The sequence below is a fragment of the Parus major genome, chromosome 8 (genome assembly GCF_001522545.3).
Source record: "Parus major isolate Abel chromosome 8, Parus_major1.1, whole genome shotgun sequence".
In the NCBI taxonomy this organism is placed as follows: domain Eukaryota; kingdom Metazoa; phylum Chordata; class Aves; order Passeriformes; family Paridae; genus Parus; species Parus major.
Window position 1 is genome coordinate 2010991 of NC_031777.1, and position 21170 is coordinate 2032160.

The 21170-nt window shown below is 51.7% G+C and overlaps 3 protein-coding genes across 8 annotated transcripts in view; 2 read left to right on the forward strand and 1 right to left on the reverse strand.

Moving 5' to 3' along the window:
* Positions 1-1946: 1946 nt before the first annotated feature.
* RGS16 (regulator of G protein signaling 16) lies at positions 1947-6901 on the forward strand. Of its 2 annotated transcripts, XM_015636929.3 has the most exons (5): positions 1947-2245; positions 3469-3570; positions 4234-4295; positions 5551-5717; positions 6017-6901. In XM_015636929.3, exons 1-5 carry the CDS (start codon positions 2166-2168, stop codon positions 6215-6217), a joined length of 612 nt encoding a protein of 203 aa, XP_015492415.1. In that variant the 5' UTR covers positions 1947-2165; the 3' UTR covers positions 6218-6901. The 2 variants fall into 2 exon arrangements, with proteins under 2 accessions (XP_015492415.1, XP_015492416.1); XM_015636930.2 differs by lacking the exons at positions 1947-2245; positions 3469-3570 and adding an exon at positions 3641-4101.
* A 6316-nt stretch (positions 6902-13217) lies between these two features.
* Positions 13218-18165, forward strand: RNASEL (ribonuclease L). Of its 5 annotated transcripts, none has more exons than XM_015636932.3 (9): positions 13218-13348; positions 13647-13734; positions 13859-13944; positions 14196-15768; positions 16103-16191; positions 16485-16675; positions 16769-16883; positions 17186-17307; positions 17664-18165. In XM_015636932.3, exons 4-9 carry the CDS (start codon positions 14331-14333, stop codon positions 17797-17799), a joined length of 2091 nt encoding a protein of 696 aa, XP_015492418.1. In that variant the 5' UTR covers positions 13218-13348; positions 13647-13734; positions 13859-13944; positions 14196-14330; the 3' UTR covers positions 17800-18165. The 5 variants fall into 5 exon arrangements, with proteins under 5 accessions (XP_015492418.1, XP_033372204.1, XP_015492421.1 ...); XM_015636933.2 differs by lacking the exon at positions 13218-13348 and adding an exon at positions 13416-13560; XM_015636935.3 differs by lacking the exon at positions 13218-13348 and having other exon boundaries at positions 13415-13734; positions 16772-16883.
* Positions 18166-19154: 989 nt separating this feature from the next.
* The window catches only part of RGSL1 (regulator of G protein signaling like 1), a 17717-nt gene continuing 15701 nt past the window's right edge, over positions 19155-21170 (reverse strand). Inside the window, exon 19 of the mRNA XM_015635618.2 lies at positions 19155-20432. Coding sequence (XP_015491104.2) covers positions 20320-20432 — 113 coding nt within the window. The 3' untranslated portion in view covers positions 19155-20319. The remainder of the gene's footprint in view (positions 20433-21170) is intronic.

Sequence of the window (21170 nt, forward strand, 5' to 3'; positions counted from 1 at the left end):
CCTTCCCTTCCCACACCTTCCCACACCTTCCCACACCTTCCCACACCTTCCCTTCCCCAGGGCTCTGTCTGTCCCACCATGGGCAGTTCCTCACCTCTCCTTCACTGCCAGCCTGGCCTCACCTGATCCCAGGTTTTTTGCCCAAAACCACACACACACACTTTCCCAATGCATTTTATTTCTCTGGGAAAAGCAGCAGGGAGCCTGGAGCAAAGAGGGGACAGTGTCAGCAGGCTGTAATCTCAAGGCAGAGATGTGCAGAGTTCCTCTGCTCTGGCTCACATCCCTCCTGCTCCTCACCAGTTGCTGCTGCTGCCATCCCAGCTGTGTTTTTGCCATAGTTACATTTGCCTGGCTGCTTCCAGCAGCACGTGGCTCCTTCCCAGCACAGTGGCTGTGCCAGGCACCGTGGAGCTGCAGCCAGAAATCCTCTGTCCCGTGTGCCTGCAACACGTGGCCGGGCTCCTGGAGGTTTTCCTCTTGGCATGACCTGCTCACACCATGCCTCGAGCACCAGGGAGAGTTACCAGAGCATCCTGTGACTTTGCAGATCTTCCCTTCAGTCCACAGCAAGGATCACAGCTCTGATCACGGTTTTAAGGCACAGGGAAGATGTGAGTAAGAGCTTCTTGTAACTCCAGCCATTTATCTGTAGCTGAATATCTGCTAACCAAGAAGGCTTAAACTTGATTATTTGAGTGAAAAAGCCCAGAGCCATCGGGAAAGAGGCTGCTCTTACATTAGAGCTGAGAGAGGAGCTGAAAGTGTGTGTTCACTCATTTGTCCTGATGCATTTTTCCTGTCTGTCCATGAGCAAGACCATTCTGTGGCTTCTCCTAAGTGATGAGAGAAAGACAGGATTCTCCTTTACTGCTCAGTGGGGCTGAGGTGCCTCATGCTCCTCCCAAAGTCTCCCATCCAGATATCCTCATCCCAAAGGCAGCTTGAGAAGAGCCTTTCTCCCTGGCCCAGGGCCGAGATGGTTTCGTGCTGCCACTCTCCTGGCACAGTTCATCTCTCCTGGGAAAGATGCTCTGGCAACGTGCTGGGTGTGATGAATGCAGGCAGCAAGGGTAGGAGACAACTGGAGCTCTGGAAAAATGTCTGAGCTGGGAATAGCAGGGAGGAAGGGAGAGGATGAGGAGTGGAAGTGGCAGCTGTGGCCTTGTGCTCGGCTGGCCATGAGCAGGGGGGGTTTAAAGTCACTCATTTCCAGAGCCACTGAGCTGGGGAATTGCAGGGAGGGCAGCTCTGGGATCCTGTGTGAGCCTGACCTCACCAGTTGGTTCTCACAGACCTCTGGTTCTTGTAGCACCAGACCCTGGGCTTTGCTGGTGTGCACTGGTTTAACCCTTTCTCTTTTGCTGGCTCAGTCCTTCCTCTCCAGTTTCCAACCTTTCCTCGGCTTTTAATTCAAATTTCAGTTTTCAGCTCTCATCAGGATCCTCCATTATCCGATGCTTTCCCAGGTTTTGGCTCTCTTTGATGCACACCCCTTCCCTCCCCACACACACCAGCAGGGAATTTGTGATGAAGAAGTGACTTCAGCCAGCACACAGGGCCAGACATTGTCCTTCTACATTCCAGCTGTGAGCTGGCAGTGCCATGAAGAGGGAAATGGAAACATTACACCCTCTGCATCACCCCAGGAAGCACAAACCCTCCTGACCCCGCTGGGGGCTGCCACCCCCTGCCTAAACCACTCGGGCAGAGCCTGCGGTGCTGGGAGCGCGGGGAGGTTTGGAAGGTGGAATATTTGGAATAGCTCCTCGCAGCAGGACGGGGCTGCAGCGTCTGTCCTGTCCCTCGCTGTCCCACCCTCCGGTTACTCAGCAGGCTCCACACGTCGGTGGAAAAGAGCCTGGATTTTTTTCCCCCCTCCGTTTCTCGAGGAAGCGGCTATGACTGTGATGCTCAAGGACGAGCCTGGGCCTCCCACTCCCCCCTCCTTTACCAGCACACACAAACTTACCTAAGCTCTTATCTTGGCTGCCTGAGCAGCTTTTGGTTGGCTGGAGGCTGGAGCGATGCTGGGTCCCCCTCCCCGCTCTCCCGCCTCCCACCCGATATAAAGCGCGGCTCCGCTCCGCTGCCGCAAAAGGACCGAGGGGCAGCTGGTGCCTCAGCAGCCTCTCGCACCCCCTCTGCCCATCCCTAAGGAGCCGATGAGTTGCTGGATGCCTGGGTGCCCAGCTCTCAGCATGTGCCGGGGCGTAGCCGCGCTGCCCATCACTTGCCTGGAAAGGTAAGGCGCTTCTGGGAGCCGGAGGGTTCGCTGGAAAAGATGCAGCTGGACCAGCCCGTGATGTGATGTAGGGTGGAAAGTGGGGTGCAGACCTCGAGGAAACACGCAGCCGAGTGATGCTGTGTGGCTGCATCCCTTCTGCTTCCCCAGGAGGGGAACACGGAGGTGAAACAAGCGGAGGGAGAGGAGGCTGCCCAGGGCTGTACAAACACACCAGGCTTTCTCCGGCTCTGCCTCTGCACATCTCGCTCCGAGCTGGCAGCAGCAGGAGTATTTTTGTCACCGCGGCTGAACTGTTTAGTGACATGTTGCTCCTCCCGCAAAGCCCTACGCTGCCGGCTTGACATTTTAAACCCTTATTTTTGTACGGGCGCCTTGGGACGCCTGAACGAGCCGCAAACAGCAGCGGGGCCACACGGCGTCCCGGGGACACCCTGGGGACAGACAGAAGCCGCTTCTGCTGCCGCAGACACCTCCCTGGGCAGGGAGCTGCCTCCTCCGTGCCCTCAGCTCTGGGACAGGCAGGAGCATCCCAGCCTCTGGTACAGGCAGGAGCATCCCAGCCTCTGGCACAGGCAGGAGCATCCCAGCCTCTGGCACAGGCAGGAGCATCCCAGCCTCTGGCACAGGAGCATCGCTGCCGCCGCTGCCCCCTAAAGGCATGGGGTAGGTGGATGCTGCCCTCTCCACGGCCTGGTGACAGGCTCCTGGGGACCCAAGGGCACCCCAAAACACAGAGCAGGGGAGCAGCAGCATCCTGGCAGCAAGGAGATGCTCCCGCTCTGCCCGGCGGAAAGAAATCGCGGTGCTTCTCCAGTTTGGATTGGGAGCTGCCGGGAGTGCGGGATGGGAACAGGAGCCAGGTGAGCTCCGGGAGAGCTGGGGGGGCTCCAGCTGGGCACTCAGCAGCTGCTCTCTTACCTGCCCCAGAGGAAAGAGCTCGTGGTGTTTTATATTCCATATATCTCCGCCTGGGGATACAGCAGGAGAGAACAGTCCCCCGGGCTCCCTGCGCTGCCGAGCGCGGTTGCCAGGGAGCAGGAAAAAGCAAGTGGGGAGCATTTATTTCACACACCAGAGAGCAAACAAGTGGCTGAAGCTGGGGAGCGAGGGCTGTGCCCCCGAGCCCGTGGGGTGCAGCCCCTGCCAGCCGAGGGGGTGGCGGCAGGGGACTGACGGTCCAGCCACCCCACCTCTCCCCTCCCTCCCTTCCTCCCTTCCAGAGCCAAGGATCTGAAGACCCGCTTGGGCATCCTGCTTCACAAACCCGAGCTGGGACACAAGACTGGGAGCTCCAGCAAGCTGCAGCTGGGCTCCAGGCGCAGGTAAGCCAAGCAGGGCTCTGGCCCAGGTTCAGGCAGGGCCAGGTCCCCTTGGAGCAGCCTTTCCCGAGGGATGCTCCTGCCCATCTGCGCAGCACAGAGCACAGCTCCCCCCTCCACGTAGTCCCACCCAGGCGGGCCGGGAAGGCGGATCACTTCCCAGCTCCAGCGCTTATAAAATCCTGCCGGGGAACGGATGCTCTGGCATTAGGCACAGAGAGCAGGGCCTTGGCAAGAGGAGAACCTGCGGGGCTCCTGCTCTTCCCGGTGGCTGGGATCCTTGGGAATGCAGGCAGCATCAAACACAGAGCACTAAATATTGCTGCTCAGGGGAAGGGGCTCTTCCTGGAGCGGCACCAGCAGAAAAGGGCTCTTCTGAGCACTCCCTAGAGAACCTGCTGGACTTGTATCGTCAGAAAAGGGTTTTTCTGAGCATCCCCCAGAGAACCTCCTGGCCAGCAGCATGGAGCTGAGGTCGGGTGAGCCATCAGGGAAGGTAAAAGAAAGGGAGGAGAGAGGAAAGAGAGCCCACAGGTAATGGATATTGGCCTCTGGCTTTGGTTTCCTGCCGAAATCCGCTGTCTCCCATCGATGGAGCTGCACAACTGAAGTGCTCCCATCCCTCACCGCTGGACAGCGAGCCTTACATCCTTTTGTCTTTTCCAGAGACTCCTCCCGAGATGTGCTGGAATGGAGGGAGTCCTTTGACCAGCTCCTCAAGAGCAAAAGTGAGTAGCATTTTGTTTTCTTCTCTTGGTGACAGCGTGTAGGACAGATGTACTCGCAGTGAGCTGTATGGCTGGAGTCGGTGCACAATGAAACCTCCCCTCCTCCTCAAATGAGGTGTTTTAGGATTTTGAAATAAGTCCCTTTCCTGCCCAGATCTGAGGCCTCATTTTGCCTGCCCCACGAAGCTGTACCCTTTCCTCCTGGCTGTGTGTTTTTGAGGGGGCAGAAATGCTGTGTCGCCTGGGACAGGAGCTTTGTCACGGGCATCCCATGAGGAGCAGCCCTCCAGGGGGAGCATCGTGCTATTCCCAAAGCTCCCCTTTCCCCAAAACCCGGAGAAGGCAGCGCCTGCTCTCGGTGCCTGGTGGAAGCAGCGATGCAGCCGCCTCCCCTCAGGCTTGTCCAGACAACTGCATTGCTGCCCTCTGTCTGTCTGTCCTGTGCCCCCGGGGATGGCTCCTCCACAGGGAGAAGGAATCCAGCTGTTTTACTGAATAACCGTGGCCTTTCCCTGCTCTGGTATCAGCTGTGTGTCTGTGATGCACAGGGCTCCTGTGAGATGCTGTCTCCCTCTCCAGTCCCAGAGATGGGATCTCTTTTTAAGTCCCACACATCATCCCCTCCTTACACCTGGCTCTGCACAATGGCAGAAGCCCCAAATTTTAATCCAAAAGTAGTTGTCTACCTTAAAAGATCTTCCTCAGCCAGACAAAGTCCTTCCACAGCATTAGTCCGGGGCCAAGTGTATTTTTTTCCCAGCCTTCCTCACGTGCTGTGATGGCTAAGGAGCATCTCCAGCTTGGTAACTTAATCCACCCTCCCAGCACAACTGTGAAATCCTTGCTGCAGTTACTCTCCCATCCTCAGCATCTCGTTCCCCCCCAGATCTCTGCTGAGAAATCAAAATCAAGGCACTGCTGCTCAGCTCCTGCAGCGTTCCGATGCGTCAGCGCGCTTCTCCTTAGGTAGAATTAGCTCTTCCCCGAAGCTGTAAAGAAAATACTCTGAAGCCTCATTACAGAAAGGTCAGATAAATAAAACCAGAGGATTACTTGCCTGTGGGAAAGGATTTTATTGGAGTCTAGAGGCCAATTAGCAGTGTCTCAGAGGGTGGAATTTGCCCGCAGGGAAAGGAAATCTGCAGATGTCACGGTCTGAGCTCCCAGGGCGACGCTCTCGCCAGGCAGTGTCTGCTGCTGCTCCTCTTCCTCCCTGCCTTCTGTCCCATTAACTGCTCTTCTGTCCCCTCCCCAGGTGGGGTAAATGCCTTCCACACCTTCCTGAAGACTGAATTCAGCGAGGAGAACCTCGACTTCTGGCTGGCATGCGAGGACTTCAAAAAGACCCGGTCGAAAACCAAGCTGGCCTCCAAAGCCAACAGGATCTTCGAGGAGTTTGTCCAAAGTGAGGCGCCCAGGGAGGTGAGAGCATTTCCTGTGGCATCAAATAGGGTGGGAAAGGAATAAAAATATCCTGGTGGGTTTTAATCAAGTTGTTTTGGATCAGTGGGAAGATGTGCTCTTGCTCATGAGAGCTTCAAATTCTTGATGCTGTGGTCCAATCAGATTGGCTCGTTAATGTGGGAACAGAAATTGAGCCTAACCATGAAGGGGAAGAAAGGTTTGTGAGCATCTTCACCCCCATCTGGAGACGGATTAAAAGCAGTTCTTGCCCTCACATAGGAGAGGAGTTAACGTTTGTGAGCGCTGCTGCCTTGCAGGTGAACATCGACCACGAAACCAGGGAGATCACCCGCAAGAACCTCTCGGGGGCCACCTCCGCCTGCTTCAACGAGGCCCAGGCCAAGACGCGCACGCTGATGGAGAAGGACTCCTACCCCCGCTTCCTGAAATCCGCCTCCTACCAGGACATGAGCAAGCAGGCCGCCAGCCGCGGTGCCAGCAAGCGCTCGCACACCTGAGCCCAGCCGCGAGGCGCGGCGGGGGGACCAGCCAGGGCAGGGTGGGACGCGGTTTGAGGGGGCTGAGCCCGCCAGCCGCGGGGTTTCGGCTGAAGTTCTGGAATTTTAGCAGGATCCCCAGCACCTGGAGCCGGAGTTCCTCCCCGGGTGGGGAGCCCGGAGCCTCCCCTCGCAGCTCGGCCGGAGACCCGCGCCGCCGCCGCCGCGGACGCGGAAAGAAATGATTTTGAGCTGCGGGTCCAGGGAAAAATGGGATTCCCCTGAGCATCCACAACCGAAGAGCTCCCACCTGCTCTCGGACCTGGCGGGGCCAGCACAGGAGACTTCCATTCCCACTCGCAGGGAACGGCCGGGATAAAAGCCCCGAAACTACGTGGCGTTTTCAGCTGGATCCTTCTCCTGAGCCCAAGATCCTCCAGCTGTGTCCTATGCATGCTCTGCATCGAAGCTTTCCACCTCCTTCCAAGTGCAGCGGTGTTTTCATCCCTCGCTTGAGCTCCACGACCTCCAGATCGCACCTAATCTTAGGTCACGTGCTCGACCTTTCATTCCTATTATCGTTATTTATTTCATCGTTGTTGTTATTATTATTATACCTGTATTTATCAGAGGAGCACTGCTGAAAGCACACACACGCATGTCCCTTGCTCTCAGGAGCTTGTAAATTAAATTATTTTAGCTGCTGTAGCACTTAGCATGCCTCCCACCTTTTCTGTGTAATGATTTGAGAGGACTGGACAGATTTGTGGAGTGAGGTACAGCAGTAGCAGCAGGGAGAGCTGCTAGAGGGTTTGGAGGGCCACAGAAGGCGGTGCAAGGATGCTCTGCAGCCCATGGTGTTCCCTCTCTCCCCTTAAAGATGTGGAAGGCATCTCAGCACACAGCAGCTCGTCCTAAGCAGGGAACAGAGAGGTCAAACAGCCACTCTGGTGAGCAGCCCTATGGAAAACTTGATTTTCCCACAGGGGAGAGAAAACCCGGGGCTTTGCCTGGGTTTGTGATTGGGCTCGGTGCTCCCTTGGATGGTGGAACCAGTCTGCAGCCACAGCACTTTACCAGAAACCCACAGAGTGAGCCAAAGCTCACGAGAATTCAGTGACCCCGAGGGGTGGCAGGACACGTCATCAGCCCAGACTGGGGGGCAGCTCTTCAGAAAGTGCCTCTCAGCAGGAATTCTGGGGTCCTGGAGAGGTGTGGATCCCACTTGGCAGCAGTGGTGGCAGGGTGGGTGGGTGATGTGGAGCCTGTGCTGGCTCCTGGGGAATGTGCCACGGCACTGCTCCCTGCTGAGCTTCCTTTTATCCCTAAAGCCCAAACCTGGAGATCCTTATCCCACTGGTACTCACTCCTTGCCGAGGGAGCTCTCTCCTGCCCCCCTGTCTCAGCAACAGCCAGAGCACAGCATCCTTTGGGCTTTTCCCAGCTGCTTGGGCAAAGCAAGGGACCAAGGACCAGTTTGGGGATGTTACTCCGTGTCCTCTTCCACCATCCCCATCCTGGTCCCAGCTCTGAGCCTCCTGGCTGTGTTTACAGGGAGATATCAGCTGCTTTCTTATTTCCTATTTATTTTTTACAACTGGAACCACCTTTGCTGTGTTACTGAAGCCAGCGATGCACAATGGCCTGTTCTCATTACCAACATAATGTTGTCATTACAAAATAAAATGCAAAGAGAAAAACACCCTGACAGCATGGGCTGGGTCTGTATTTTATTTTATTTTATTTATTTTTTGGTTGTGGACTTTCAATTGAATTTTACATTCTAATTCTGGATGCTTTGCAAAGCTGCTTGCGTTGGGTGACTCAGGGGGCAATTTCCAGTCTCTTTAAAAGCGACAGTGTCATGAGCAGAAAAGGAAGGGGGAAGACTTTTGAAGCATAAATCTTTGTGGTATTTGGTTTATCAAAGAAAACTGGATGGTTCATAAAAAGAATGAAGGAAGAAGGGAAGTTCTGAATGTCTGAACTGCCAGGCTATCCAATATTTCTTGTATTACTCATAATTTCTGAGCCCTTTACAGGACTGCAGCTCCCAATATCTGCTCGGTATTAGTAAAACACAAATATCTTAAAATCGAGAGGATGCAGGAAAAAAACCCTGCTTTTGGGTCACTGACATAAATAACACTTGATTTTTCTCAGTAACACACCTGATGGTTGAATCCATTGACGAGGAGGAAACTCTCTGCTATCAGAGGGGTTATTAAAAACCATCCTGTTCTTTGAGGTCTGAGCACTTCCCTGGAATGCTCTGGGAGGGAAGGGCAGGCTTGCATGGACAAAGCTTTCCCATGGAAGCACACCCAGGGCTGCCTGTGTGCAGGAGAGGAGCACCCCAAGTGCTTGGAATAAAATCCCAACCGAAATATGGTTTTATTTCAGTTGCCTGCTCTCTATTTATTGCGTGTTCTGGAAGGCAGAATTAACTGGCCTGCGTCAGCGGAGGAGAGCGTGAGGGGACTGCCGAGGAGGAGCTGGAATCACGGGGGAATAACTGGAATAATTCATGTTCCAAGGTGTTACTATCAGCACAAGCCACCCCCTGCCATTCAAATGCATTTTACAAGCAGCTGCAGCTGCAACAGAACCTCCTGTCCCCTCTGACACAGCCAAGCAGGGGCTAAAGATCAGCAGGCACTGTAAAACACATGGAACCTGCTCCATCCCCACCTGTCCAGAGGAAAGCAGGTTGAGCTTCCCCTCACATTTCATTTCCTTTTAAATTAAGCATGGCCTTGTCTTACAAGCCCGGTAATTTGGGATCGTAGCAGTTTCCATCTCCATCTGATCTTTGTCCATGTCAGAGGGAAGAAATGAGCTGAAAAGTATCCAGGAAATATTTAAATTACTTGTCAGGAAAGAGAGCAGTAAAGCAGACTAAAAGCAGCTAGAATCCAAAATAATGGTGGTGTTGTTTTGTTTTTTTTTTTCTTTAACTGCAGCTGCTGGATGAAAAATATGAACACTTTGTCTTGCATGCCTTGAAGTTAATTTAAAACTGATTCTTCATTAAAAAAAATAAACCAGGCCAACAACAGCAAAATAAAATAGTAATAAAAATATGGAATTAAAACCTTTTTGAGCTTTCTTTAGAAGGAAATGTGAGGCTGTGTGTGTTCTTGTTGCCTCAGCCTCGGTGGTGGCAGCTCTCAGACCCCTCAGCTCATCCTGGACAATCCCATTTGCAGCCCAATTTCCTCAGAGATGCTTCCCAAAGAGAAAACCCAGTCACTAAAAGCGAGCCTTGCATCCAGCTGTGGCTGCTGCCAAAACACAACAACAAAAAAAGCGCCTCAGGGTGGGGGTGGGATAAAAAAGAAATAAAAAATCCCCAACCCACAAAACCACATTTGAGAAAAAGGAGCCAAAGTTTCCCTGGGCCGGCTGTGGTCACTCCCAATAAACCCTGGCTGAAGTTTCCCAGGGCAGAGGCTGCAAATTTGGAAGCAGCTGAAGGGATTTGAGCTCCAGGGAGCCACTGTGGGGGCTGGCACTGCCCTGTCCCCCAGGCTGTGAACACAAACTTGCTCCAGGGCCAGGTTTCCATGGGTGGGGGGTGGTGTGGATTTATTTGGTGGAAAAAAATCCATTTTCCTGTGCCCTGGGAGCAGGAGCATTCCCAGCAGCAGCTCAGGGGCTCCTGCAGCCAGAAGGTCGCTGCTCCAGTGGGACCAAGCAGCTCTGGGGTGGTCTCAGGACATGGATGCAGGAGTGCACTACAAGGATTTAGCAGGTGGGTGTGCAGATATTTAAGTGTAGGAGTTCTGAGCTTTCATTCTCCATGGATGCACACATGTGACAACAGTCTACACGTGTGTACATCCGTGATTTATTCCTCCTTTCTTTAAAAAAGGAGCAAAGCCGTAAAATGTTATCTGGATATGTTCTTTTGGAGGAAGCTCAGCAGCAGAGTGGCTGCACCGAGCCATTTCAAACATGCCAAACATTCTGCAGCACTCTGCCAGCCCCCAGGCCAGTCAGCAGGGTGGGAGCAGCTGGCTGCCATCGCTCTGCAGCTTCCACTTGGAGGCCTTTTCCCTGATCCAAGTGCCAGAGCTCACAGCTGATGTGCTCCCCTGAATGCCAAGGTTGCCAACCCGCTCCAGCTGCACACAAGGATTTGTACCCCTGGGCTGCCTGGGGGGCTGAGGAGGAATGAGAGATGATTTTTGTGCTTTTTGCTCCTGCTGGGGCACTGAGGGCAGTGCTGGGGTCTGCAGCCCTCCTGCCTGTGCTGGAGGGGAGCTCGGACTTGGTGCAGCCACAGCCTGGGGGCAAGGATGGGGATGAGGAGCAGCAGGGAGAAATCCTGCTGGAGATCCACCTGCTCTCCTTGGGGAAGGTATCTAAGCTCAGGAGCTCAGCCTGACTCCTTGTCTGACCTCTTTGGGCTGCTCTGGGCTTTAAGTGTTTGTTTTTTAAGTGGTTGTGCCCTGCTCTCCCTGCCCAGGGATTGGGATGTGCTGCCCTGCTTGGTGAGGTCCCTGCCTGCCTCGCTGCTGCCCTCACCTCTCCTTCCCTGCTGGCAAAAATGTCTTTTTTGGTGGTGATGAGGACGGAGCAGCAGTCTAAAAAACCAGAAAATGAAGTTTAAGAAATGTAAAAACACTCCATAAAAGGCACAGATATGGGGTGATGTGGTTCAGTGGTGGGCTTGGCGGTGATGGATGATGGCTGGACTCGATGATTTTGGAGGTTAGAGTCAATGATCTTGGAGTTCTTTTCAAACCTAAATAGTTCTGTGAGAAGTGGTTGATGCTCCTCCATGGGTAGCATCACCTGCCATCCTTCTGTGGGCTGTTTTCCAGCTCTGGAAGTCACATCAGCGTGGCCAAGCACATAAACCCTGGGATGTTCCTACTTGGAAATATAATAAGAAAGCACGTGAAAGGAACATGAAGAAAAAAACCCTCACCCTACTATTCATAGCTCCTTTAAAAAATGATTTTACCCTTGGCAGGCAGTTTTTGTTGCCACGTTTTGCCTCGTGTTTATTTGTGGCTGCTGGCAGGACAAGGATTCTCGGGAGATGTCATCTCAGGGGAAGGGATGCAAAAATGGGTGTAAATCCAGCAGAATGGAGGAAAAGGGAGATTTGCTTAGCTGTGCCCTTGATTTCCCTGCTGTCTGTGTCTCAGCAGTTCATCTCCTGAGTCCCTGGGTGCGTGGGGGCAAATAATCACTGCAGATGTACAAATACATAAATACATAAATACATAAATACATAAATACAAACACAAAGCACAAACTCCATAACCCAGAGGCTACAGAATGGTGGTGGAGAGGAGCTCTGTTACTCCCATTCTTTAGAAAACCTTGGAGACCCTTTCATTCCCTGGAAACTGTTGCAGGGACTCAGAGTTTAAACTGATGGCTCTGAAAAATAATTTGGATGAGGAAAGCACTACCAGCAAATTCTTCTTTGCTGAATGCAGGCACAGGATGCTCCTGCCAGCTCTGCTGGCTGCAAACACCTCTTTCCCACCACTGTAGGGTTTGGGTTCTTACCATCCTAGGGTTTTTCATCTTCCCACCACAGGATAATAAATGACTTTAATTAAACCAGCAAGATGAAGAAGGCTCTTGCACTTGGGTGGGTGGGCGATGTGATGTTGTTATGTTGGCTTTTTTTTTTTTATTTTATGTCTTTTGGCTTCTTTTTTTGGATGCCTTTTTTGGCTTTGAAGCTGAGATATGCCCTTGCTCTGGTTGTTTGTGTGTTTTGCAGCCTGCAAATGGGTGCTTGAACCACCAGCAGCTGCAGCCACAGCCTTGGTCAAACTGGGAGAGATCCTCCCTTGAAGGAATTAAAGGAGTAAATTAAAATGAATTAAAACAGCCTTGGTCAAACTGGGAGAGATCCTCACTTGAAGGAATTAAAGGAGTGAATTAAAATGAGATCCTGGCAGCCTTGAGATAGACTGGAGATTGCCCCCTGAGTTTTCACAGTCTCTCTCTCCCTGTGGGGCTGTGTCAAGGTCTCCTGTGGCAGCACAAACCCTACAGAATTCCATGCAGAGACCGTGGGATGTTCCCAGACCCTGTGGATGCTGTGGGAAGCAGGATGCCCAACACCACAATGAGGAACAGGGGCAGAGTTTAGCAAAAGCTGCAGTGCAGGCATCCATAAGGATTGGGAAATCCATGGAAAACACGTGCAGGGCTGCATCCACCCATCCTTTAAGGCTTTTCCGTGCCCTTGTGCCCTCATCAGGCTGTGTCTCCGGGTCCATATGCAGATTCCCAGTTTGTGCATGTGCCAAGGCAGCATGACAGGTCAGGGATGGTTAAATGACACAATTCCAGCCCCTTTTCAGGTGTGAGCTGAATCCTGCTGCTGGCACAGTCCAGTGGAGGTGCCTGGGGGAGCTGCACAGGCTCTGCTGAGCTCATTTCACCTCACAGGGCAGTGAAGGAACCTGGCTGGGAGATCACAGATCATTCCTGTATTTCCTGCAGAGCCTTTCCAGGCAGATAAGGAGAGCCTGGAGGAGCAGGCTGGGTGTTTGCACAGAGCTGCCTACGAGGAGCAGGGTGCCAGGGTGGTGCCAGGGAGTTCCCTGCTCAAGCAGCGAGGAGCCCACAGATCTGCAGCTCAGCGATTCCCTGGCTGTAATTTAGCAGCATTCAGCCCCCTCACACAGATGGATTTACCAAAAGGTGAGGAAAGCTTAAAAATGAAACCCCAAATGTCCCCCAGTGCACACCCCTGATGCATTCAATGCCTCCACGACTTCAGCTCCTGAACCACTGCTGAGCAGATGTTTCTAAAGAGATGGGGAGAGCGCTTTGCTCACGACTTCTCTGCTGCCTGCTGATAAAAAGGCCACCAAACACCTCCCCCAGAACCCCAGCATCCTCCTGGAAATGGATAAAACCTTCCTTCCTGCCAGGGGCCAGCACATATTTGGGGACGCCTTGCTGGCTGTGTGGTTGTGGGTGGCAGAAGGTGGAGCTGGGTGACTCATGGGGACAAAAGTCAGAGGGGCGGGGATGGAAATATTAAAACACTTCCTGGAGGGCAGATCTCCTGTCTCTGCTGCTGGGAGGAGGAGGAGGAAGGTGCTCAGCCCCTCTCTTCCCCCTCCCCATCTTGACAGCACTGAGGAACTTGAGCCCCACTGTGCCCAGGTGATGCTGTGCTGCTTTTCTGACCAGGAAAGTAAAAATTTATATATATATATATATATATATATATATATATATTTTTTTTTCTGTGTGGCAAAAAGTGTGGAAATTAATACAAGGAAATGAAATGCATCTGAATCAATTAAATACTCTGTTTGTTTCCTGCTGGGCAGGGAAATAAACCATCCAAAACACAATCTTTGGCTTTTCTGAGGGTAAATTCATGTAAATTTATACTTTGCTTTTATACCTTAAGACTTATCTATCCCTTTCATGATTTGCTTGGGTAATTTATTTCCAGTTCAGCTTGTCAGGCAGTAACTCCTGAAGGTGCTGATCAGAAAATGGGTACTGGAGCCTCACTTTTTCTAGATACCAGCTAGATAAAGGTAAATTAATTTGTACCTGATCAATCTCCTAACGTGGTGTAAAGCTTAGGAGAGGCTTCCTAATGGTCTCCTCATGGCCTGTAGAAGCAGGAGGGATTGAGGTTGGCTTTCTGTCTCGCTCCAGGTGTTGGACCAGGGGCAGTCAGGACTTGTTGCCACCCGAAGGGGAACGCCCATCTCTGACACCATGGCTGGGGAATGGCTTATCAGGTACCTGTGACAAGGCTGAGATGACATTTGCAGCAAAAGCAGCAGGGACACCTCCCTGGGCTGTGAGAGGAGCTGGGGCCAGGCAAGGAAACAAGGAGTCCATGGGTGCTAGAGCTGGGCTTTTCTCCAGGCCTTGGCTCTCCTGGCTGGCACTGGCATTGCTGTCCCCAGCTGCCCCTCACACAGGACATGGGGTGTAATTGGTGAGGTTACTCCAGGTAATCAAACAGCATTTTCTGGTCATTAATCAGGTGAAGACTGAGTCTTTGACACTGCACCTAATGGGTTTCATCAGCCATGCCTGGCACATCCCCCACAAGGAAGGCACCGAGCACTGCACCTCTCCCATCCTTCTGTGGTGAACCCAGAGCCTCCCTCTGATCACCATGGAGCACCCAGCTCCCAACCAGAAGAACATCTCCACCCCTGCCAGCACGAAGGCAGCAGAAGTCCTTAACTCCGAGCTAAATCTTGCTCTGAGGAACAGGGATAAAGAGGCCGTGCTGGAGCTGCTGGAGCAAGGGGCAGATGTGAATTCCAAGGCAGACAGTGGCTGGACACCCCTGCAGACCGCGGTGCAAATCGGTGAGGAGGATCTGGTCTGGCTTCTGCTGGACAGGGGAGCTTCTCTGCACGCCAGGAAGGACAATGGTGGCACTGCATTTACTGTGGCAGGGGTAGCAGGGAACGTGGAGATCCTGAAGCTCCTCCTGGAGCGCGGCTCAGACATTAACGACCAGGACATCAATGGCTTCACAGCTTTCATGGAGGCTGCGGGGCATGGGAATGAGGAAGCCTTGAGGTTCCTGTACAGCAGAGGAGCAGAGGTGAATTTGAGGAGGGTGACCAGCGAGGAGAAAGCCAAGCTGCACAAAGGAGGTGCCACGGCCCTGATGGACGCTTGCGAGGAGCGCCGATTCTCCATTGTGAAAATCCTGGTCCAGGAGATGAGGGCTGATGTGAACATCCGTGACAACAGAGGCAGGAACGCCTTGATCCACGCCCTAAAGAAGGATTTGGGCAGAAAAAGGTACGAGTCAGTTGTGCCCATAGTTCATTTCCTGCTGGAGCACGGTGTGGATGTGAAGAGCAAAGATGAGTGTGGGAAAACCGCCCTCATCCTGGCTGTTGAAATGGAGAGCCCGGAGCTGGTGACAGCTTTGTTGGAGAAGGGCGAGATAGACATTGATGACATGGATGAGAAGGGCAACACAGCCCTGATGGTGGCTGTGGAGAAAGGTGATCACAAAATAGCAAAGCTGCTGTGTGAAAAGGGAGCGAGGACTGATCTTGGGAACCCGATTGCAATTGCAATGGAAAATCGTTCTCGAAGCATGGAAAACCTTCTCCGTGAGTACAAGGCCAGGTTTGTTCCAGAAACCCCCAGGGCGTGGGAGCCAAACAGCAAACACTGGAGAGCCCAGCTGAAAAAACTTCATCAAATGCATCGCCCCATGATTGGCAAACTGAAGATGTTTCCATACAACCAGCAGAAAATTCAGGATGGCATCTACCTCGGGCTCCACGGAGGGACAGAGGTAGCAGTGAGAATAACCCGCGGCACAGAGGGTGACAAAGAGAAAGAGTTCTTTGAAAAATGTTCTCACTGCGAACATCTGCTGAAGCTCTTCCAGTCTGAGAAGGAAAAAGATTGCATGTACTTGTGCTTCCCACTCTGGGAGAAAAACCTCCAGGAACACCTGCAGGAGCCTGAAGGCCAAAAGGATTACAAAGCTGCTCTGAAGATGATCTTCCAGGCACTGAGAGAGCTGCACTCCCTCAGATTTGCTCACCAGGACCTACAGCCCGAGAACTTCGTAATAGGTTATGTTTTGCTTTCTTTATGTTTTCATTTTGCTTTCCCTGTAGCTTAGGGGAGAAGGTGCCTCACAGCTGTCTGTAAAAATGGAGATGTCATTGTGCTGAATGGGGTGGCTTTAGATCTCCTCTTTAAATGAGTATGGATAATTTCACAGAGAGAACGACTTTACACATCTCATTATCTCTGACCCCCTCTCCAGGGCTCTGCAGGCAGATCAACCCATCACAGATGCCTTCAGAGAAGTGTTTTTTAAAGAAGGGGCCATCCAGGAGTCAGCAATGGACCGTATGAAGCTTTGCCACCTCTATTTATTAACAATTTCTCTTATTTCCTCAGATTTAGCCGGCAAAATTTACTTGGCGGACTTTGGTAATAAAAGAAGGTCGATTGAAGGCCAAGAAGAGCTTGTAAAGTCAGATTTTAAGGCAAGTTCTCTGTGAACCAACCCGTGGTTTGAAATTTTGGGTGCTCTGCAGCTGTGGGTCCTAGGGAAAGGCATTTTTGAGTCCCACAAAATGCCAGGAAAGCCCCTGTAGTGGTGGATGTCTCGTGGGAACGATGTTGATTTGGACGCCCATCTCCTCTGTCCTTGTGCACACAGGGTCGAGGATTGTGTTGGGTGTGTGTTTTACATTTCTGGGCAGCTGCAGGGTTTTTGGGTAGGAATCCTCTCCCGTTGTGTGCCTGCAGCACTGGAGCAGTGATGTCTCTTTTTCAGGCCCTGGGCAGGCTCGTGCTCTACATTTTAACAGAGGGCAGGAAACCTCTCCAGCAAGTTGGAATGGAGGATTTGGATCCCAATTCCCCAGATTATGTGGAGGCTCTGGACCTTGTGCAAAGCTTGTCTTCTGGTGATGAACAAGGCTTGGAAGGGTTGAGCAAACATCCCTATTTCTGGAGCAATCAGAAGTAAATCCTGGGAGTACAGAGGAGGTGGAATTTTGGTGTGGGTCAGTGAGAAGTGATGTCCCTCTGCAGCTAATGAAGCTTCTCATCCCACAGCAGGTTCAGCTTCCTGAAGACTATATGGAATAAAATCAAATATTACCCAAAGCAAAAAAGGATTTTTCAAGCTGTCACTAAGAAAACTTCTCCTTATCCAGAGTGGACCAAAATGGTAATCCTCTTCAGTTTGGATTGAGCTTTGAGCTAGACATTCAGGCAGAAGATTTTCTGAGTGTTTCATGGGCTCTGTTTAAAAATGGAACTGGAAAAAGTAGCCCCACACAAAATACAGACAACTGGGAAATACAATTCAATCAAAGGCATGTAGTCAGAAGATGTTGATGCTAAAGGGAGCTCTGCTAACTGGGGTGATTAAATGGGTTGGTCATTCTCAAATTGTCTGGCAAAACTCCAAAGTCTATTGGTTTTTGTGGGGTGTGAAAGGCGGGGAATAATCTGTGTGCTTCCTTTCAGATCGACGAAGATGTTTTATATATCATGGAAAATCCTAGGAATGCAAACCCTACCCAATACAGAAATGATGTCATAGAGCTCCTGAGGCTCATGAGAAACATGGATGAACACAAAGACAAAGGGTACGTGTTCTCATCCTTGCTCTTGACATGGGTGCATAGGATCAGAGAATATCCTGAGCTGAAGAGGACCCACAAGGATCACCAAGTCCTGTCTTTGCCCAGGACAAGCCTAAGAATCCCCACCATGTGCTTGAGAGAGCTGTCCAAAATTAAAGGAATAGCAAAAAAGAATAAAAAAATAAAAGAAAGTAAAAAGAGGATTGAGGAGTAGGAAAGTTGCAGCTCTGGGGTTTCTTAGAAACCTCCCTGTGTTATCAGAAAACCTCTGGAAAGGCTTTCCCTCTGCAAGGGCATCCTAAAATATTGACCCCCTTGGACAAGCTTTAAAAATCCTGTTTGCTTTTGTTCTCTTTCAGGATCAGCAACAAAATAGGAGACTATGCTGAGTATTTCCTGGCAGTTTTTCCAGAGCTCACAGTCTATGTGTACAACAGTTTACGCCAGACCCCCATGTTCAGTCACTTTGCAGACTTCCAGGACCCTTCTCTGTAGGATGTCACCACCTCCTGTCCCATGTCTGACCCCACCATCATTCCTTTTATTTCTTATTTATTCACCTGCAAAAGAGCTGAAGATGTGGGTAAGGAGATGGGAGAAAGCACACACAGGGACAGAGTATGGAGGATTTAAATTAGGAAAGATTCCAAGGGGTTTGGTGTAACAACCACGAGTTTTGGAGGCTCTGATTTGCACTGTGATTAGACATTGTTATGGAAAAGTTGAAATGTTTCAGCTGTTGAAAAGGTTGGTTTTTTGTGGGTTTGGTTTTTGGTGGTTTTTTTTCCAAACTGGGATTATTATTCTTTCAATGACTCCATGGAGATACAAACTTGAAATAAACTTGACTAGAAAATTGACTCTACACTCCTTTAGGAATGAGGTTCCCACGTCCCCTCTGCACAGGAGGAGAGGTTCTGCAGCATCAGGACCTGCATCAGTGGTCCTGTCTTGGAGCAAAAGTCCTTCTGAAGGACCTGAGAGCCTTTTAAATACATTATGGGAGTTTTACTAAGCAACTGTTAATGACAAAATGCAACCAGGAGAACGCTGACTCCTCTTGTGCCAATCTTTTTGGGTTTTTTACCTTTCCCCTCTGCTCTCTTTTTATTTTTAATTTTTTTCTTGCTCACTGTGTCTTCCTCATGCCCAGAAGGCAGAAGGACACCCAGAGATGAGTGCTCAGGTCTCAGCAGTGTGGGGAACAGGGGGCTGTGGGGTGCAACAGCAGCATTTCTGCTCTGGCATGAAGAGAAGTGAGGCTGGGCTCCTCCAGCCTCCTGTAAAATGCCACATTCCCGACTTTCTGTGACCTTTGCAACTTCTCCCATCACTCTGCTGTTTCACTGGAGGGCTGGGACCCCAAAGTTGTGCCCAAAACAGAGCAATGATTAAACCCAGGGAGGCTGTGACTTACCTCTCTGGGGAAATCTGGCTGCTGGCCAGAATTTCCAGGGATGGCTCCTGGGCTCTGTCCTGCTGTCAGAGAAGCCAGAAGCACCAGCAGGCTGCTGCTGTCAGTGGAGAAACCTGATCCATCCAGATTGCTCCTGGAGCATCAGACCATGGGAGGAAGGAATGCAGAACCTGGGAGCTGGGGAAAACACCAGGCTGCTTCTCCCAGGAGGATGCCAAACTGGTGGCCAGTGCTGCAGCTGGGTGCTGTGGCAGTACTTGGGACACAGCCCAGGGATGGAGGTGTCCTGGGGAGCTGGGGGCAGAACCAGCTGCCAAAATGAGTGACAAAATGGGATGTCCCAGCATCGGTGCCCAGCCGGGAGGCGCTGCCTGCCTTTACCTCAGCGGGGTTTGCAGCCCACCGACGATGCCCAAAGGCACGATTTGGCCCCACACGCTTCACTGCCCTTCTGTCCTGCCTGCATTTGCTGTGCCTCTGCTTTTTCCTCTGCTGGGACCCCCCAGGCCAGCTGGCCCAGCCCAGTGTGATGGGATCAGGTGCTCCCTGTCCTGGCTCTCGCGCGCTGAGGATGCGCCTGTGTGCACAGGGATGCTCCCAGCTCACCGTGGCTCATCTGCTGCTCTGAGAAACAAACCCACAGAGCAGCCCACAGGAGCAGTGCAGTGAAGGCTTTACTTAGCTGTGGTTTCACTGTGCTGAGCTTCAGGCACATCTGTGAGGCCTTAGAGGGCCTGGGCTCAGGTGGGTTCAGGAGTGTTAGTGAAAAGCTGACAAAAACACGGCAAGATTTCGAGGCTGAAAGCTTTTGGGGCAAAATAAACTTCCAGCATAAAAGCAGCTCTGAGAGTTGGTCACATTTCATTTCAGCTTCCCAAGCCCTTCAGTTAAAAAAATGTTCTTGGGTTTTTTGATTTTTTTTTGGTTTTTTTTTGATCCTCCAGAGGCAAAGTGTTGATAATCATAACTGATAAATAGGAAATATGCCTTCAAATGTAGCTGGTGTTATTCCCAGGTTGCATTCTTTTAGGATCTGGGATTAAAAACAGCTCAAAATGACAAAGCTGAGAGCTTGCCTCTGACAAACTGATAAAGGTTGTGGTTTTTTTCTTCACGAGGTCCAAAGAATATTTGTGATTTCTGCAGCTTCCTGGTCACTTGGCAAAGTCACTTTGACTCAGTTTCACCTGGGGAAAATTAAGGCCCTTGCTATGATTTGGTTAGTGTTTTGTAAACACACATTGGCTTAAAAAAAAAACCAACAAAACCCCAAAACTTCACCAAAAAAAGAAGCATGCTGAAGCCCCAGTAAGGCATGAGCTGATTTTGGTGGGAAAATCAGAAAGGCTTTGTGAAAACAGGCATTTTCTCAGCAGCCAGCTGAGTGAGGGAACCAAATGGGCTCTCTCAGCCACAGGAAGTGTTTAATTTGTGTGGAAAGGTGAGGAGCTGAGGTACAGTCTGCAGATCCACGTGAGGAGTGAGATTTGTGTGGTGTTTCAGCTGGAAATACATGTCACAGCAAGTCCCTGCAGAGCTGTGAGCTGTTATGTGCTGCCACCAGGTAAGCTGGAGGATGCTGTGAGTTGCTTTTATTTTTAGGTCTTATTGCTGACAAACTTCAGATGATTCCCTGTGTCCAGGCTGCTCAACTTCCTCAGATCCCACCTCTGTGGGTGCTGTTTTGGGAGGGCTGAGCTCCACTTCGTTCCTGCAGGGAAGGGAGAGATGCTGCATCAGTGGCTGCTGAAGGCAGGGTGAGGGTGCTCCCAAGCAGTTCTGGGCATGGAGAGGGGTCAGGGATGTTCCCAGCAGGAGTTCTGGGCATGGAGAGGGGTCAGGGATGCTCCCAGCAGGAGTTCTGGGCATGGAGAGGGATCAGGGATGTTCCCAGGGAGGAGTTCTGGGCATGGAGAGGGATCAGGGATGTTCCCAGGGAGGAGATCTGGGCATGGAGAGGGGTCAGGGATGTTCCCAGGGAGGAGTTCTGGGCATGGAGAGGGATCAGGGATGTTCCCAGGGAGGAGTTCTGGGCATGGAGAGGGATCAGGGATGTTCTCCAAAGGAGTTCTGGGCATGGAGAGGGATCAGGGATGTTCTCCAAAGGAGTTCTGGGCATGGAGAAGGATCAGGGATGTTCCCAGGGAGGAGTTCTGGGCATGGAGAGGGATCAGGGATGTTCCCAAGGAGGAGTTCTGGGCATGGAGAGGGATCAGGGATGTTCCCAGGGAGGAGATCTGGGCATGGAGAGGGGTCAGGGATGCTCCCAGCAGGAGTTCTGGGCATGGAGAGGGATCAGGGATGCTCCCAGCAGGAGTTCTGGGCATGGAGAGGGATCAGGGATGTTCCCAGGGAGGAGTTCTGGGCATCGAGAGGGATCAGGGATGTTCCCAGGGAGGAGTTCTGGGCATGGAGAGGGATCAGGGATGTTCCCAAGGAGGAGTTCTGG